The 16,302-nt window shown below is 46.8% G+C and overlaps 1 protein-coding gene across 3 annotated transcripts in view; it reads left to right on the forward strand.

Annotated features, from left to right (window-relative positions):
- Positions 1-16,302, forward strand: part of LOC119160865 (uncharacterized) — a 149,063-nt gene that overhangs the window by 37,017 nt on the left and 95,744 nt on the right. For 2 of the 3 annotated variants that reach the window (XM_075880623.1, XM_075880622.1), the window contains one exon: positions 6,523-6,802. In XM_075880623.1, the coding sequence (XP_075736738.1) occupies positions 6,536-6,802 (267 nt within the window). In that variant the 5' untranslated portion in view covers positions 6,523-6,535. The remainder of the gene's footprint in view (positions 1-6,522; positions 6,803-16,302) is intronic. The other variant, XM_075880624.1, reaches the window with a different exon arrangement.

A 16,302-nucleotide genomic window follows, 5' to 3' on the forward strand; every position in this document is an offset into this window, starting at 1 on the left:
CATATCAGTAAGTCCACTTCGGAAAACACGGTGACATCACTAAAAGCTTGTCAATATACGATGTGGATAAGTAGAGTTGAAAGTGGCTTCCTATGTTAACAAGCACTGCGGCGAAGCTCTCGACAGTAGTACAGAGTATCTTCATTGAAAGGAAATCTTGTAAACGACGCATTTGCTTCGATGAAGCAACTATGGTTGGTTTTGTCATACAATTTTATGCTCGTGTTAGTCATTAAGTAAGGGCCATTCTTGTTAAACTAAAATTTCTCTCGTGTTTTTGTCAGGTTTCGCGTAATAGGAATGTGCAAATAACAAAATAAACACACTGCAAGCGCATATATTGCATGATCAAATAAGACGAATTTAAGCATCCACATATTCTCTCTGTCGTTGTATGCATCTCTGCGCGTTCATTTTATCCATCCAAAGCGAGACAACTAGAACCCGGGCCCGTCTAATTTCCCTGCAATGTGAATGCATTACGGTAAAGCCTGCTCTTCATGTCATTATGAAAGCTTTTATGCTGTGCCCAAATCCAATTACTGACTGCATGACCATAGGTGTGTGCTCATAGGTTACCTAGTCACCTAATTGGGGGAGAGGAGAATGAAAATTGTGTCCCGTACTTTAACTTAGTAACGGGGCGCTGCCATGAACCTCCCTTCTCGACCACCCTGATGATGAAGCCAGTGCCAGCCTATGTGAGTGAGAGCGTTCACTTTGTTGAGTCGTGTCGAGCCGCCCAGCGCTTTATAAAAGTACGGTCATCCCGGACGTATCTTGCAAAACGTAAATTCCATCTGTTTTCTTATGTACAGTAAGCTCGTAAAAGTACAAATACTTTTTGCAGTGTGGGGAGAGCGGAATACGTAAATTTCACACAAAATCTCTATGACACGTGGATTGCCCGGTTGAACCTGCTGGAGTAGCCTCGCCGCGGTGGTCTAGTGGCTAAGGTACTCGGCTGCTGACCCGCAAGTCGCGGGTTCGATTCCCGGCTGCGGCGGCTGCATTTTCGATGGAGGCGGAAATGTTGTAGGCCCGTGTACTCAGATTTGGGTGCACGTTAAAGAACCCCAGGTGGTCAAAATTTCCGGAGTCCTCCACTACGGCGTCTCTCATAATCAAATGGTGGTTTTGAGACGTTAAACCCCACAAATCAATCAAACCTGCTGGAGTATGGTCCGTGTCCCCATGTGCAAACAAATGTATTTCAGTGCATGACGTTGCGCAAATTCAGTAATGAAAATTGCTGAACTAGGCGTTGCAGCTCGTGCGAATTTCGAGCAAGCCAACCCGACCGGAACCTTGTACATTGCTTAAAGTTTTTAACAAAGTTGAAGTGACCAATGCGAATAACGTAACGACCATCGAGGGACAAAAATGGCAGATGTCAAGTAGCTTGAGAATGGGACTTTATGCGAAGGATGCTCAGGGAAGGTGGCAGTGTTGTAACATTCTGTTAAATGACATGTCAAGAAACCCCGCTAAATATACCTATATATGTCGCACGCACAGACCTTGAAGAGTTGCGAATGTGTATATAAGCCGTTGTTTTCACTTGCGCAACGAGCCCCGCCGCGGTGGTCTAGTGGCTAAGGTACTCGGCTGCTGACCCGCAGGTCGCGGGTTCAAATACCGGCTGCGGCGGCTGCACTTCCGATGGAGGCGGAAATGTTGTAGGCCCGTGTGCCCAGATTTGGGTGCACGTTAAAGAACCCCAGGTGGTCAAAATTTCCGGAGCCCTCCACTACGGCATCTCTCATAATCATATGGTGGTTTTGGGACGTTAAACCCCACATGTCAATCAAGTCACTTGCGCAACGATGTCAACAGGAACATGATTATTAGAAACACTAGAAACTATAAGCATATTTGAAGCGCTGCTGCTCGCGAGTATGGTCGTCCTGCACACTGCTGCATAAAGCAACTTTAGCGCATGGCGCCTAACTTCAAATTGCGTTAACCCGACGGGACAGCTCTATCAAAAGCTTGCTATCGTGAGAACTCGAACTCGCGAGCACGTGGCGAATAACCCATATTGGCTGCTACGCTGCGGTCTTTGTTAGAAAAAAAAGGAAAGGGTGGTGCACTTCTGGCATTTGCTAACAATCCCGTCCGTCATCATTGCTGCAAAACGGGGACTTATGTTACAATAGTGGCTGCCAGCGATGATACTAACTCACTTAACACGCGCTGTTGCACTCAAATACACATGTAGCTGCTAAGATATCAGCTGTGGCGTAGGCTGATGTGATGTCATGCCTGCATTATATGTAGATGGTGTTGGATGCGCATTTTTATACACATGTTTCACGTACTTAGTTTTTGCGCAATTTTCTTTGTCCTATCATCACTAGTGGAAGATTGCACGCAATCATCCGCCGCTTCTCCGCCACGCTAGCGAAGCGGGAGTGCCAACAAACAAGGGAAAGCACCCCTTCTTTCTCGTCAGGCTTCGACCGCGCCATCCACGTATTACGTTATCACTGTTTTGAAGCTGCCACGTGCTCACGTGTTTGAGCAGGTATTACTCATGCTAGTACATATGTAAGCTTTATAAAATTAGATAGCCAGCTCTGCAACCACAACTGGTGTTCATGAACATAACGGTCTTTCTCAAAAGCAGTTCATAGATTGATTGATTTGTGGGGTTTAACGTCCCAAAACCACCGTATGATTATGAGAGACGCCGTAGTGGAGGGCTCCGGAAATTTCGACCACCTGGCGTTCTAAACGTGCACCCAAATCTGAGCACACAGACATACAACATTTCTGCCTCCACCGGAAATGCAGCCGCCGCAGCCGGGATTCCATCCCGCGACCTGCGGGTCAGCAGCCGAGAAGCAGTTCATAGACCTAGCGTAGTTCTGTGGTGGAGTGCTTGATTGGTACGCAGAATGCTTAAGTTCAATTTCTGCTGGGACCATAAAATTTATTCTTTGGATTTGTCGGGTGAACATACCCGCCCTCGTTATGTGCCACTGTCTGGCGGCAAATATTTGACGGCGTACGCGACGGCATTGCAATATTATTCTTGACTTGACCAGCGCATCGTATTCGTCTACCCATCTCACCCTGCTGTACTAATACTTTTTGGAAGCGAAACTTTCGTAGGCCCGCGTACTCAGATTTGTGTTCACGTAAAGAACCCCATGTGGTCAACGTTTTGCAGCCCTCCACTGAGGCGTACCATAATCATATGGTAGCTTCGGGAGGCTAAACCCCAAGTTTCAATCAATCACTCCTATACAAATTTTAGTAAACGCCAAGTTAAGAGAGTGATCACGAGAGTGGCTAGATAGACAGATACATAGATACGCAGAGACATCAGAAGCTTTTTTCAGCACGCAAAAAAGATATTTGCATTTGAAACACACAGGCCTCGAAAAAACTCTTCAGTGTGTGCAGCTATTGCTGCCCCATAAAAAAAAGTATTATTATTCGAAAAGAAAGTTAGGTGCAGCCTAAACCGGCTACCATACACACACCATCACAAAAAGCATAGTGACGTCTCAATAAAGCCTGATTAAGTTGAGTAATGCCAACTCAAGTAAAAGGAGTTGGCATTACTCAATGCCAACTCAGTAATGCCAACTCAGTAAAATGAGTCACTCTGCTACGACCAGTGTTGTGGTCAACAGACCAAGTGAAGCGATGCTGGTGGCTTGAAATTCATTTCGCGAAATAAAAAAACAATCTAGGTTCAACATTCATTCAAAAGCCAGTGCGTTAGGTAGCGGCTTCCCCACAGTCTGAAGTTTCCCAAGGTTTGATTAAAAAATACTCAGTATAGTAGTCGTAATGAAGAGCGAAACTTATACATAGTTCCAGACGATGCATTGTTGTTGCGGGCGTGGCAGCGCGTGTGCCGCGCTTGGAGAAGTCATTCTTGCGCCCAGGTGACCCACTGGAGACACGGAGCTTCCAGGGCAGCGTTGAAGTAGGCAGCGGACTGCTGTCTCTGCTCGGGGATTCTGTGTCCCTAGTGGATTTCCGGTGGTGGCGCTTGGTGCCAGGGTTCTTCAGCGAGAATAGTAAAAAGGCGTCTAAACTGTCCCGGCTGATATCGCTGAAGGTGGTGGTGTCGTTTATTTGCAGGGCTGTCTCATTTATGTTTCGTTTAGAGTCCTCTTAAGTAGAGGCTTTGTGGTTTTGGGACGGAGTCTCCTTTATGACATGAGGACTTACAAATGCTTGGGCAGTCATCTTCTGAAGTTCAGATTTGATGTCATCATCTGCGATGCGTTCGCCAAGAGGTGCCTAGTCTAGCGAGGGCTTGACCTGCAGTTCTGCGGGTGTGACTGCTTGACGTGGTGCACTGAATGGGTCCTCAGAACCTGGTGGAATCGCCAAGTCCAGGCTGGCCGGGAACGCAGTGCGTGTATGCTATCGCGTTGCAGTTCACACGGCTTGGTCTTGGAAAGAGACCAGACTTAGCATTGGTAAACTGTGGCACTTGTTCTTAGAAAGCGTTTCTGGTTTCATTGCTTGGAAAGTTTTGGATGCTGCCGCATAGTATGGCTATCTCATGGTGCAGGTGATGCTGGGGTTTCGGTCACTGCAGTGGTGACATTGAAGCGAACTGCGCTCCCCGTCCTAGTCATAAATGGCGAACCTACCACAAAACGCAGCTGTGAAATTAATACAGAAGTGGCCACTGCTTCCTCTTCGAAGGCGCACTCACTATATCCTTTGATAATCTCAGGTTTCACGACGGTCTTCGCCTTTGAAGCAATTGGTCACCGGCGACGAGGAATTCCTTTCGATTTTGACGTAACACGTCTCAGAAGTGGCAGTCGGGCACAACCCTGTGAGTTTTCTGCTGATGTGCTACATATTCTTGTAGGAGGACAAACAGCTAGGACGGTGGTTTGAGGGATTTCAGGCCCAAGGGGCAAGTTGGCAACACACTCATTTGTATGATGAAGAGGGACGTGTTCGCACCTTGATGCAGAGCGGCTTCGCAGTCAAAGGGGCCCTTGAGCAAGCCCTTTTTTGGGTTATCATAGAATTAATTCACTGGAATAGCGTATTGTTTTACGAGTTTAACGCCACAAAAGTTTTGAGAATTTATTAAGTATGAGCGGATATACAAAGGTTTGTCACACGCTGCAATCGTGTGCTCTCTTTTCTCGCCCCTATGAAAGTGCTGGAAGCTAAGCAGGGAGAGATGGGAGGGACAAAAAAAAAAGCCTTACGTGCGTATTGTGACCTTGAGCACTTTTCACTTTTTTCTTTGAATACGTGGCTTTTTCAGTGCGATCGTGTGCACCTGGACAAGTGACGGCCTTCCGCGGCAATCTCTGTAACGACCGAGCGCGCCATGTTCAAATCAGCCAATGGCTGATACATATGTTTACTACGAGTTATTCTTGGGCTTATTGCGTAATTTGAAAGGAGAAGAAAAAGCAACTTTTAGCTGACCTTGATAATTTATTGTGAAATTCTGACTGCGTACTGCGGTTTAATATTTGGCTAGCGTGTTGTCGGGAGCCTCTATTACCAATCGGCAACATTTTCTGACTATGCTCAAAAAATGCTGCCGGGCCCCTCCAATGGTCACTTCCGGCCTCCGAGGTGCTGTACACAGCCAGCTCATTGATACACCTCATCAATACCTTCCATCTAACAAGTCGTCAACAACGTAGTTAAGACTAATTTCCTTGGGGACGGCAATGTCGAAGGCTCACACCTTCTTCGGGGGCCAACTTGTTATGATGGGTGACTGCTGGCCCAGGAATGCCCTGAAACGCTATAGGAATTGTAGTAGTAAAAATGTTCACGCAGGAGAATGAAGGTTGCCGCCTTCACCAGACCACAGAGCTTGGGTGGCCATTGTCTTTCTTCTATGTGGGCATTCGTCAGCATTTTGAGCAGAACTTCAAATGGCCCAAACGAAAATGCATGTTTTGTATGTCATTTTTGCGAAAGTGCAGTTTGAATGATATGTGAACTTGAGCATTTCAGCTTCACATAGTGTTTTGCGAAATCCTTTTATTTTGCTACGGTGAAAGTCAGCGACGTCTTCATAGAAAGTGCTTCGGACAATTCCTTTGCAATGTGTCTTCAACACACTCATATTTCTTAACTAATATTCGTTTCTTATGAGTGCGGCATTTGGACAAATGATAAAGACACTCTATTCGGGGGTGTGGCCCCGGCTTAAATTCTATCGCTATTCAATACTGTTTTAATTGTTTAAATTTTTGTCCAGCAACGTTATTGCCCAATGCGATATTATCTTATAATACGGCGTGGCGGGCGCAGGTGGTTCCACTTTATAGTTTCACAATCCGCAACTGCTGCGCAGGCGGCACTAGGAGTTTTCAGCCTTTGCAGAGAGCGATCCACAAAAAAGTACCTAAGCGTGGAACAGCTGCGTCATCAAATGCAAACTACGAAGCAAAACAGTCAAGTAAAACCTTACCTGGTTAGACGGCATGGTCACGTGGCCTCAATTGCAAAGAGCGTAATCTTAGATGTATACCCTACATGACCATTGCATTTTCTTGAGCGCAGTGCCGCTCAGCAGATGTCCCTCTCCCTGGGACCCCGCTTCGGCCCAAGCCTCGACAGTCGTCCCCTTTCAGGTTACCCCCGCCTCCAAGTAGCGACCACTTACGCCGCCCACCGGGAGGTACTCATTGGGTGCACAGCTGGTGAGGGGCGCTTCCTGGTGAGCCTGCTCGAGCAAACTGTCCTTCAGGGTGATACGGGCAATACCACAGCGCTTTCTCTCCGGCTCAAGGAGACCGTGCGCCAGTTCTTTGAAAGCTTGAACTTCTCGCGTCACCAGCAGGTAGGCATTACATGTTAACAAATGCGAATTCCAATTTTCAGTACCAACTATTTTGTTCACAAAATTTTCACTTGTTATCGTACGAAGAAAACCTCGGCACATATCTTTTTTTAAGTGATGCTTTGCACTCACAGATGGGATATCCATGGCGTAAATATATGCAAATAATCTCACACAAGCACGCTTTCTCACTACGTGGCCATCGCTTCATGTAATTTGCTCTATGCGTGAGTATCAGGCTAATCATAAAACTAGGCTGTATTGTTTCTTTAATTTGGAGCACTCGTAAGCAGGTAAAGACCACTTGTGCAAATAAGCCATGTGACCAGGGCTCCACAATGTAAGTTGGTACCTATTTCTGTGAGCAGTGCCTAAAAACTGAAATGTAATCATTATTTTTTTTTGTCTTGCAGTAAGTTGGTAAGAATGTATAAAGAAAAATGAGGAAGCCATTATTCTATAGGCCTATACTTTAGATGATTTCTTCTAGCATGTGATAAGTGCACGTTTAAGTTGTGTGCTGCTCAATCAAAGAAAGTTGAAGACGACGATGTTGAGATTCGGTGCACGAGCAATATCAAGGCATGCTCATACAGTGAAGATCTTCCTTGGAATTTTTGAAGCCAGAAGCACTCTGGCAGAACGGGTTATCTGGCTGAGCCGTAGTGGAGTGAACGTGTCAAAGGCATGTGAGTGGCGTCCAGTGCAGCACCCGTGCTTGCGCCACCGCGGGCAAGGACCTGGGCTCTTGGCCCTCTTTCCTCCGAGCTTCTGGCGCTTCTCATCATTCGGCGTTCGCCAGAGAAGACCAGCGTCTCGTAATCTGCCTTCTTCGGCTGGCGAATGCTGACAGGCTGTCTGGCCGTTCACCCCAACTCGCCGGGCGCGTCCATCTGCACCCTTACCGATGGATAAGCGTGGCCACCACCCCATCTGCTTAAGACACCTGCGCTTGTGCCTCGTCGATTATGATAGTGCATTTTATCACGAATGGTGATGCTTTGTATAACTGTTCTGTGTTTGCGTTCTGCGTCTGCGTTCTGTGTTCTGCGTTTGACCCATTTCTCTAAGTAACTACGACTGGTTTATGTAGGTTGAGTGTATGCAGAGAGTTTGCTTGTTTTCTCGGTGCTCATCTCATCTTGTAAGTGTACTTAGTTTTGTGTGTGTGCACGAACCGTCTTTTGTGTTCTTGATGACGTTACGTCGTGAATATTTTTCTCGACGAACCTACACGAGAACACATCAGATTTAATGGCCTCGTCCCACATGTTTATGCTCCAAGATATCTGACTACAAAATTTAATTGTTCATCGCGTGATTACGTATGCTGAAAATGTAAGTATTAGAGTAGAGCTCTTACTTAAATTGACTCGGCTGTCGAGGTGAAGTCCTAGGCAGCGATCATAAGATTTCCCCCTTCGGCTGGTGAAATCTGAATGTGACAGTATGGTGCGCCACGAGCTGCATGCATCATTCGCATGAACAGCACAATATAATAAAACTGCTGCAATCAGCACTTCAGGAAGAGAACAATAATGACGAGTCAAGGTTGCGCCTTGGTTGAGTGATACAGAAGCCAGTGGGCGTGCAAACCCTTCGAGCATTCACAGCTTTAACTACTAGCATGCATCTTCTGTGTTCCTAAACCTCAGTTTTGTAGCTTAGGCGTAAATTATTCAGTTATTTCGAAGCGCACAAACTCCCATTTCTCCAGGGTAGAAAGGTGGGCTAGTTGGTAGTTGATATTCATTCAGGGAACTGAGAGCGTCCGAACACAGAAGATTTACAAAGAAGAGCCACACAGCACGTTGTCACATTTTCGTTGACAGTTCTCAATTATTAAAAACGGCGCTTTCAAGGAATGCCAATGCTTATTTAAAGGAGTACAAGTACTCGTTTTCATCATCAATGTGCGAGATTACTGATGTGATGTGCGTCACAGGGGCGTCTGCGCGAGCAGCCTTTGATGTGTGGCAACATCACACACACGAGCTAAAGGGGGATTTCACTCTCTTCCCACACCTAGCCGTTGGTGCTTGATCCGTGCGCAGGGAAAAAGGTATCCTTGGGTTTGAGCCGACGCCAGCTGATTGGGCCTTTCAGGGCCCCCTGCTGAGACCACGCACCCCTATGGCCCGAGCTTCATATAGACGGCACCCCTGGGCTGACCTTCCCAAGGGCAATTGGCAGTCGCCTTTTCCTATCGCTTTCTCCCTCACATTTAATCTATGTTGTCTGCTAATCTCGCTTATTTCCAGTGTTTCATGGCGGTGGGAGTGAAGCTTGTGTAGGTACCAACCCTTGGGTAAATCTATTTGGTTATACTGGCACTCTACGGCCGGCGTCTGTGACCTCAATCAAGTGCTTCAGCGTTACGTAGTCAGACTTCTATATCTGTAGCCGCCTTTGCTGCCAAAACAAACAAAAGTGTCATGAGAACACCACCATTTCTTCGTCTACTCGATCACCTCCCTCAAAAAAAGGTTGTGCACCGATGAACCAATATACTTCATCTGCCCCAGATTATTTTTCCAAGTTTTGGCAATATTCAGACAATAGCCCCAGATAAACAATATAGATCGATTTCATTATTTGTTACGTCAAGACCGCAGACCAAAATCTTTCAACCAGGCTACAAATTAACTTATATGGTCATCGATGACCTTCTGCTTGAACTACATCAGAAATAGCAGCTTAGGAAACTTGGCAGTCTAGGAACAATTGGAGATATTCCAATGTCAGTTTTACCTTTGCAGATGTATGAATACATCACGAGGAGTCGTCTCAGAAGCAGACCTTCTTTACATGGCAGAACAAGAACTTTAAAAGGGTAGAAAGACGAAACGTCACTGATGTGAAACGTATCATCATCAGAAGCGACAACACCGCAATACCTACTGAGCACCTCACATTAACATATACATCCAGTGTATTCTCTTCAGATAAAGAAACAGGTTATATTAAACTCGCCGTCCCTGCACAGGCGCATTCCACTGGGCATACATCAAGAAAATGCGGTGGTGCTCTCTTCGGGCGTTTTATTTCGCTTGGTAGGAAAAAAGCACCATGCCTACCGCAGTTGCGGCTGTGTTTACGCGGGTGCGTGTGTTATTTGTGGCTGTTCAAAGAGAAAAAGTAGTGTATTGACGAGCTATAACGCTAATTTGCGCAGAAAGACACAAGAACGAAGGTCTAGGTCTTTTTTTCAGTTTTTTTCGTTTTCTTTTAACAAAAGCCGTTGCAGATTAGCCAAGGCTGTGAAACTCAAGAACATGCATTTGACGCCACTTCATAAGTTGAGTTTTGCAGTGGCTTCCATAGAAAAGCAAGTGGCTCTTTAAGGAGAGTTGGTAAGCTGTAGAATCACGCATTTTTATTAGGTCGTGTAGGCGTATCGAGCACGTTCACCTCAAAGCAGGTTAAACCGCATACATAGCACTGCTATATAGGAATCATTTTGCATGGTTGTCATTGTTGATATGACTGCAAAAATCATCGACGCGTCTAAATACTATCCCCCTGCCGTGGTGGTCTAGGTGCCAAGGTACTCGGCTGCTGGCCCGCAGGTCGCGGAATTGAAGTCCGGCTGCGGCGGCTGCATTTTCATTGGAGGCGGAAATGCTGTAGGCCCGTGCTATCAGATGGGGGTGAACGCTAAATAACTCCAGGTGGTCGAAATTTTCGGAGCCCTTCACAATGGCTTCTCTCATAATCATGTGGTGGTTTTGGCACGTTAAACTCCACATATCGATCAATATCAAATCACGTTTAAATAATATCGTCACACTTGCGTGAACTAAAAGTGTCACTCGGGCATCAAGCTTATGATCGAGAATGTTTTTCTTTCGACGTGAGGACGGTTCATTAAAGTAACAGCAAACAAAAAAATGACTTAGACTATTCTTTTTCTATATATCTGCGACTGCGATGACAACCCCGACACAGTTGTATCGGGCTGGAATGATGGGGCTGTGCTGCGCTTCACGAAATTTTCACGTCTCTGTGAATTCACAGAAAATCATCCCTCGGCAAACTCGTTGTGTTTGTTTACAGCCCGTTCGTATTTTGCGGCGTTAGACTGAGCGTACAAATTTAGCTGCGGTTTACAGTTAAGTACCGTGTTGTCCGCAGTTTGTTGCTGAAGCATTTTTGCAAGCGTATTGCGGGTGAAAGAGTTGCCGAGGCCACCCTTGTTGATCGCACGAATAACTTTTCCGGCATACTTGCTATATGCGCAGAGTTAACATAACAATTTGTGGCTAGGTGTTTTTACACCAGGTATTTGCATATTGTACCCCAAAGCCTCTGGCTGAATTGGGTCTGTCGTTGCATTGGTAAACATTAAAATGTGCACGTGTGACGTAGGTTGAAGCTACGAAGATGACATTTCACAGGTGAACTACGATTCAGCTGTTCAAAGAGCTAATATATTTTGATGTGGTTCTCAAAGCTACACGTCAACATTGTTCGTATGTTTCTTTCAGAGTCTCTCTACAGCCACTGCAACTTCTTCTGTTGCGGCCTCCACTTGTAAACTTGCGAGAGGCGTCCTGACGCGCTGATCTAGAAGGCAGCTTATGCAGCTGCCACACTCGCCGTCACGTAATCGTAGAGGGTGGTGTCGCGCTGTTAGCTGGGAGAACTAAGCGGAGCCAACGCGCCGTAACTTTACTCGGCACGTACTATCTTTAGAAACATAGAATGGGTCTATACTTTTTGAGCCATAAACACTGCTACAAATTTCAGTGAGTCAGCCAAAGCTCCCAAGGCTGCCGACGTCATGAAACTGGCGCAAGAAGCGGAGACCGAGGACGCCCTTCTGATAATTGCACAAACACGCGTCACTGTGTCAATTGTGACGCTTATCATGCAGCGTACTTGCGTTCGTGTCCAAATTAGAAAAATAAGAATATACAACCGTCAAACTGATTAAAAATAATTTTAGAAAAATTTGAGAAAGCGCATAAACGGCGCACACCTTTCTACTCTACACCCTATGTTGATGCGGCGTGACGGGGGGTAATGTCGCACCAGCCTCCGGCACTCCTTAGGCATGCGAAGAGTGAGTGGTACGCTGTGGCACCTGCCCCGTTGGCGTTAGTAGCCCAGTTTTTCCCGCCAGCTCGCAAAAGGGTACCAGCGGCTCCAAGGCCGTCAGGTATCAAGGCTTTGTCTCACTAAGTGAGGTACAAAACTCGAACCACCAGCTCATGAGTCGAGGCATCCTGCCTCCTAGAAGCTTTCCGGAGACCTCTAGGTAAACAGAAAGCTAGTAACAGGACCCGATTGCAGCTCTGTTACTTGAGCTCCAACTTCGGGTCCTAACAGATCCATATTTTTCATATACGCAGCGTTACTATACATTCGTGATGAACACAAAAATTATACAATGGAACTTTGGGGGCCTTCTCGGGAATCTTCGCGATGTTCAAGCCCATTTATACAAACATTTATCAAAATTCTGTTCTTTCAAGAAACACAATTAAAATCTTATTACAATTTTTTTCTTTGTAGATAAATTATTTTCCAAAAAGACCGTGATGATGCGATGGTGTCCTCTTGAGGTGTAGCCAATATAGTTACTCAAGAAATTGCATGCTAACACTTACTGCTTTTAGCGTCCCTTTAGGTAGTGCCTGTTGTAGTAGTACTCTTTAATAAACTTGTCACCATTTCCTCTCTATACAAACTCCCACACATGCAACTCCATAAAAATGAGTATCATTGCTTTATAGACAAACTTCACAAACCCTATCTTGTCCTAGTAGTCTTTAATGCGCATAGTAGTCTCTGGGGTGACTCGCGCTGTGACGAACGTGGTCGTCTTAATGAATGCTTTCTCTTCTGGCGCGTGATTACTGAATCGAAAAAAGTCAACTTATTTTAGCCTCGTTAGCAGTACCCACTCACGCATAGACGTCAGCATTGCATATTTTCCACTTTTTTCCTTGCCCAGTGAAAAGTCATCAATTTTCTTTCCGGAAGTGATCTTCACTCCGTAATGCAGACCACACCAGTGTCAAACGACTGTGCCGTCCCCTCTCGAACAGAACGGCCAAGAGCCGTGTTTGCCTTTGAAGTGCCGTCAACAGAAGTGTGGGGGGGGGGACGCTTAAGCCCCAAATAGGGGCTACTTCCACGTCTTGATCAAAACCACTTTTTTTTGCTATGGCCACTTTAAACGGGCACCGCCAACGACCTTCAGAGCGCCATTGGTCATCTTCTCTGTCTGCTCATGAAGAGAGTGAAAGCACTGGTCGTCGACAGAAGAATGAATGCCAGGCAGCGGGCAGACTCACCCTACCAGCCCGAGCAACAGCACCACTTTTTTACGGGGACTTACTGAGTGCTGGTGAATGTATGTTAAAATGTGACCCCTATTCCTGTTAATAAAGCTACTTTTGTTGAAATGTTCACAAGTGTTCGACCGTTAACTGGCTGGTTAGCGGACGCTTTGACCCGTCAAATGCGAGCTGTGAGACCAGCATAGTAAAAAAGCGCTTCAACTGCCATCGGCCGCCAACTCAACGTCCACCGGCAATGGGATACGTCGCCACGGCAAGACCCCCGGTTGAACCCAGACACACGCCCATTGCAAGGATTTCGTTGCCAAGAAGTTGAACAGCTGACAGCTGAAGGGCAGCAACAAGGTGGGCTCATTTCATCTCTCTACGCTGAACGCGCAGCTTAGCAACAATTGTTTCACATACGTCCGCTCCGAGACAAAACGTGCAAGCAAGAATGGACCAGGACGAGCTGACGCATGAGTGTCCAAATGTCACACCACAAGATGAAGCTTCCACATAAAACATTGGGCTGCAAAGAAAAATAATCCTGTCGACGAGGGCTGAAGAAATGTATCAAACGAGCCGCGAATAGCACTGCCGTACGCTAGATTCTGTTTGAAAAAACGTGGAGAGCGCTCTTCAGGCACTGTCATGCGCTAAGGGAGAACAGTTTACCGGCACCAAAACGCAGCTTTGTGCAAGTTAAGAGTGCTACGAGCACGCTACCGCAAGATACTCAGCCTTTCTCGAGAAGGCGAAGACATCTGAAGCCAGGCACGAATTACAGCTCCGACAGGCAATTGATGAAGACCGTGAGGCAGTCGTGAGCGAAAAGTTACGAGAGGTTGCGCCACAAGAACGCGACAAGGCACATGAAACAGCATCGCAGTTCTCTCTATAGGCTCACTCAAGAGCTTCTTCGCGATCACGACGATCGGGCTCCTGCACAATTAGCCTGGCTGCTGTGCAGGCCCGCGCGCAAGCAGAGGCTCTCAAAGCAAGAGCTCAGTTTGGTCGTAAAGAGCCCGCAATGCGCTTAGAGAAGGCAAGAATTGAGGCCGAGCTTGATGTATTACAACATGAAAAAGAGGCAGCTGCCGTAGACGTGCAGGCAAGTGCACTCGAGACAGCTGTGAAACAAAATGGCGGGGAGTGTGTTCGCCCACCCCCATCTTTAGACCGGACACTACGGGTTTCGAGCTACATCACTGAGCAAGCCGCCGTGCGTGATGCCGAGCTTGCGTCTCTTCGGGCGCTTGTTGCTCATCCGATAAGGTAGAGCTTGGAGCATGCCGAAGTAACAAACCACCTCACAGACTTGCGCTACTATCATGAGCCGCCTGTGCACACGCCAGCACCTAACAGTTCCAGTTCAGAGCTTGCGGGCGTCCTTAAACTCCTGTGCCGCAAGGACCTTATCTCTACAGGACTTACGAAGTTCGATGATCGACCTGAGAACTATCGAGCTTGGAAGTCATCTTTCAAAGGCATCATCAGAGATGTAGACCTTTCTGCGCAGGAAGAGCTCGACCTTCTAATCAAATTGCTTGATCCTGAGTCATCGCATCAAGTTCGAAGGTTTAAATCAGTTCATGTGGATGACTTCTCGAAGGACTTAAACATAGTGTGCAAACGGCTCGACGACGCCTTCGGACGTCCTGAGGCTATTGAGGATGCGCTGCTGAGGAGGTTGGAGGAATTCCCAAGAATATCGTACCGGGATAATGCCGAATCGCAAGAGCTGAGAGACCTCCTGCTGGAACTCAAAGCTGCCAAAACTGATCCCTACCTCGCCGGTCTAACTATTTGGAAAGCGCAAGAGGAATAAACAAAATTGTTTACAAGTTGCTATCTGGACTTCAAGAAAATTGGAAGTCAGTGGGGACGAAATATAAAAACGGAACAACACTGCGTTCCCCCCCTTTGCGGATTTTTCAAAGTTCGTTCAAGACCAGGCAACCATGAGGAACGATCCCAGCTTCATCCTGCAACCACAATATGTCTCGCCTTCGATCACACAGCAAAAAGAAGAAACGACCACCAAGACTCGCTGCACAAGTCATCTGTGTCAGCGAGGAAAACAGACGTAGATCATGCCTTCGAGCAGGTTCAGGAAACCACTCCAAAGCAGCTACTTGAATCGAAGATCTTTGAAAAATGGTGCCCGTATCACAAGAAGCCTCATCCTCTTGCAAGGTGTCGCGTTTTCCGTGAAATAACACTGGAAGAGCGGATGACCTTTCTTAAAGCATACAGAATATGTCTACGATGTTCTTTATCCTCAAACCACACGCAGTGACAATGCAAGGCGGTCGTAAAATGCTACATATGCAGCAGCGGTAATCATGCGAGAGCGCTTCACCCATCAACTACGGGCTCAGAGTCGCCGAAGCCTAGTGAACGCGATGACAGCTCTGCTCAAAATTTGGATGAAAGAGTCACATCTACGCGTACCGAGGTGGCAAACGTGAACGACAACTACAGATCGTGCGCTAAAATCTGCCTCGTGGATGTGACTCATCAATCTCAGCCTGACAAGATATTAAGAACATACGCGATACTCGATGAACAGAGTAATCGTTCGTTGGTTCGGCGAGAACTTCTCGACGAGTTCATTGTGGAGGGCACACCTACCCAGTACATATTACGCACTTGTTCCGGCAGTACTGAAGTTGTTCGTAGGATCGCAAACGGCTTCTTTGTGCGGAGCTTATCGGGCGATGTCAAGCTCTCCCTTCCGCCTCTTCTTGAGTGCAATGTGATTGCGGACAATGGGGAAGAAATTCCAACGCCAGATGCAGCATGGAACTACCCGCACTTGAAGGCCATTGCCGCTCACATTTCACCTCTCGAAGAGGTAAGAATACTGCTCCTCCTCGGTCGAGATCTTCTCAGAGTCCACAAAGTTCGCCAAATCAGTGACGGGCCGCTTGACGCTCTTTATGCTCAGAGGCTCGATCTCGGATGGGTCATTGTCGGAAACGACTGCCTGGGCAGTACGCGTAAAACAGGGACCATAAATGTGTTAAAAAAACACACATTCTGGGCAACGGAAGACCGTTCCTTTTCACCCCATGTACAAAACATTTCATTGTGATGGAAGCGCTGGTTTTCTACACTGCGGATAGGCTGCAGGTCAAGAACGATTTCTCGTCAAAAATAGCATCAGATGACACCTTGGCACGTAGCCTGTTCGAGACAACGCGATAA

This window comes from Rhipicephalus microplus, chromosome X, assembly GCF_043290135.1.
Source record: "Rhipicephalus microplus isolate Deutch F79 chromosome X, USDA_Rmic, whole genome shotgun sequence".
In the NCBI taxonomy this organism is placed as follows: domain Eukaryota; kingdom Metazoa; phylum Arthropoda; class Arachnida; order Ixodida; family Ixodidae; genus Rhipicephalus; species Rhipicephalus microplus.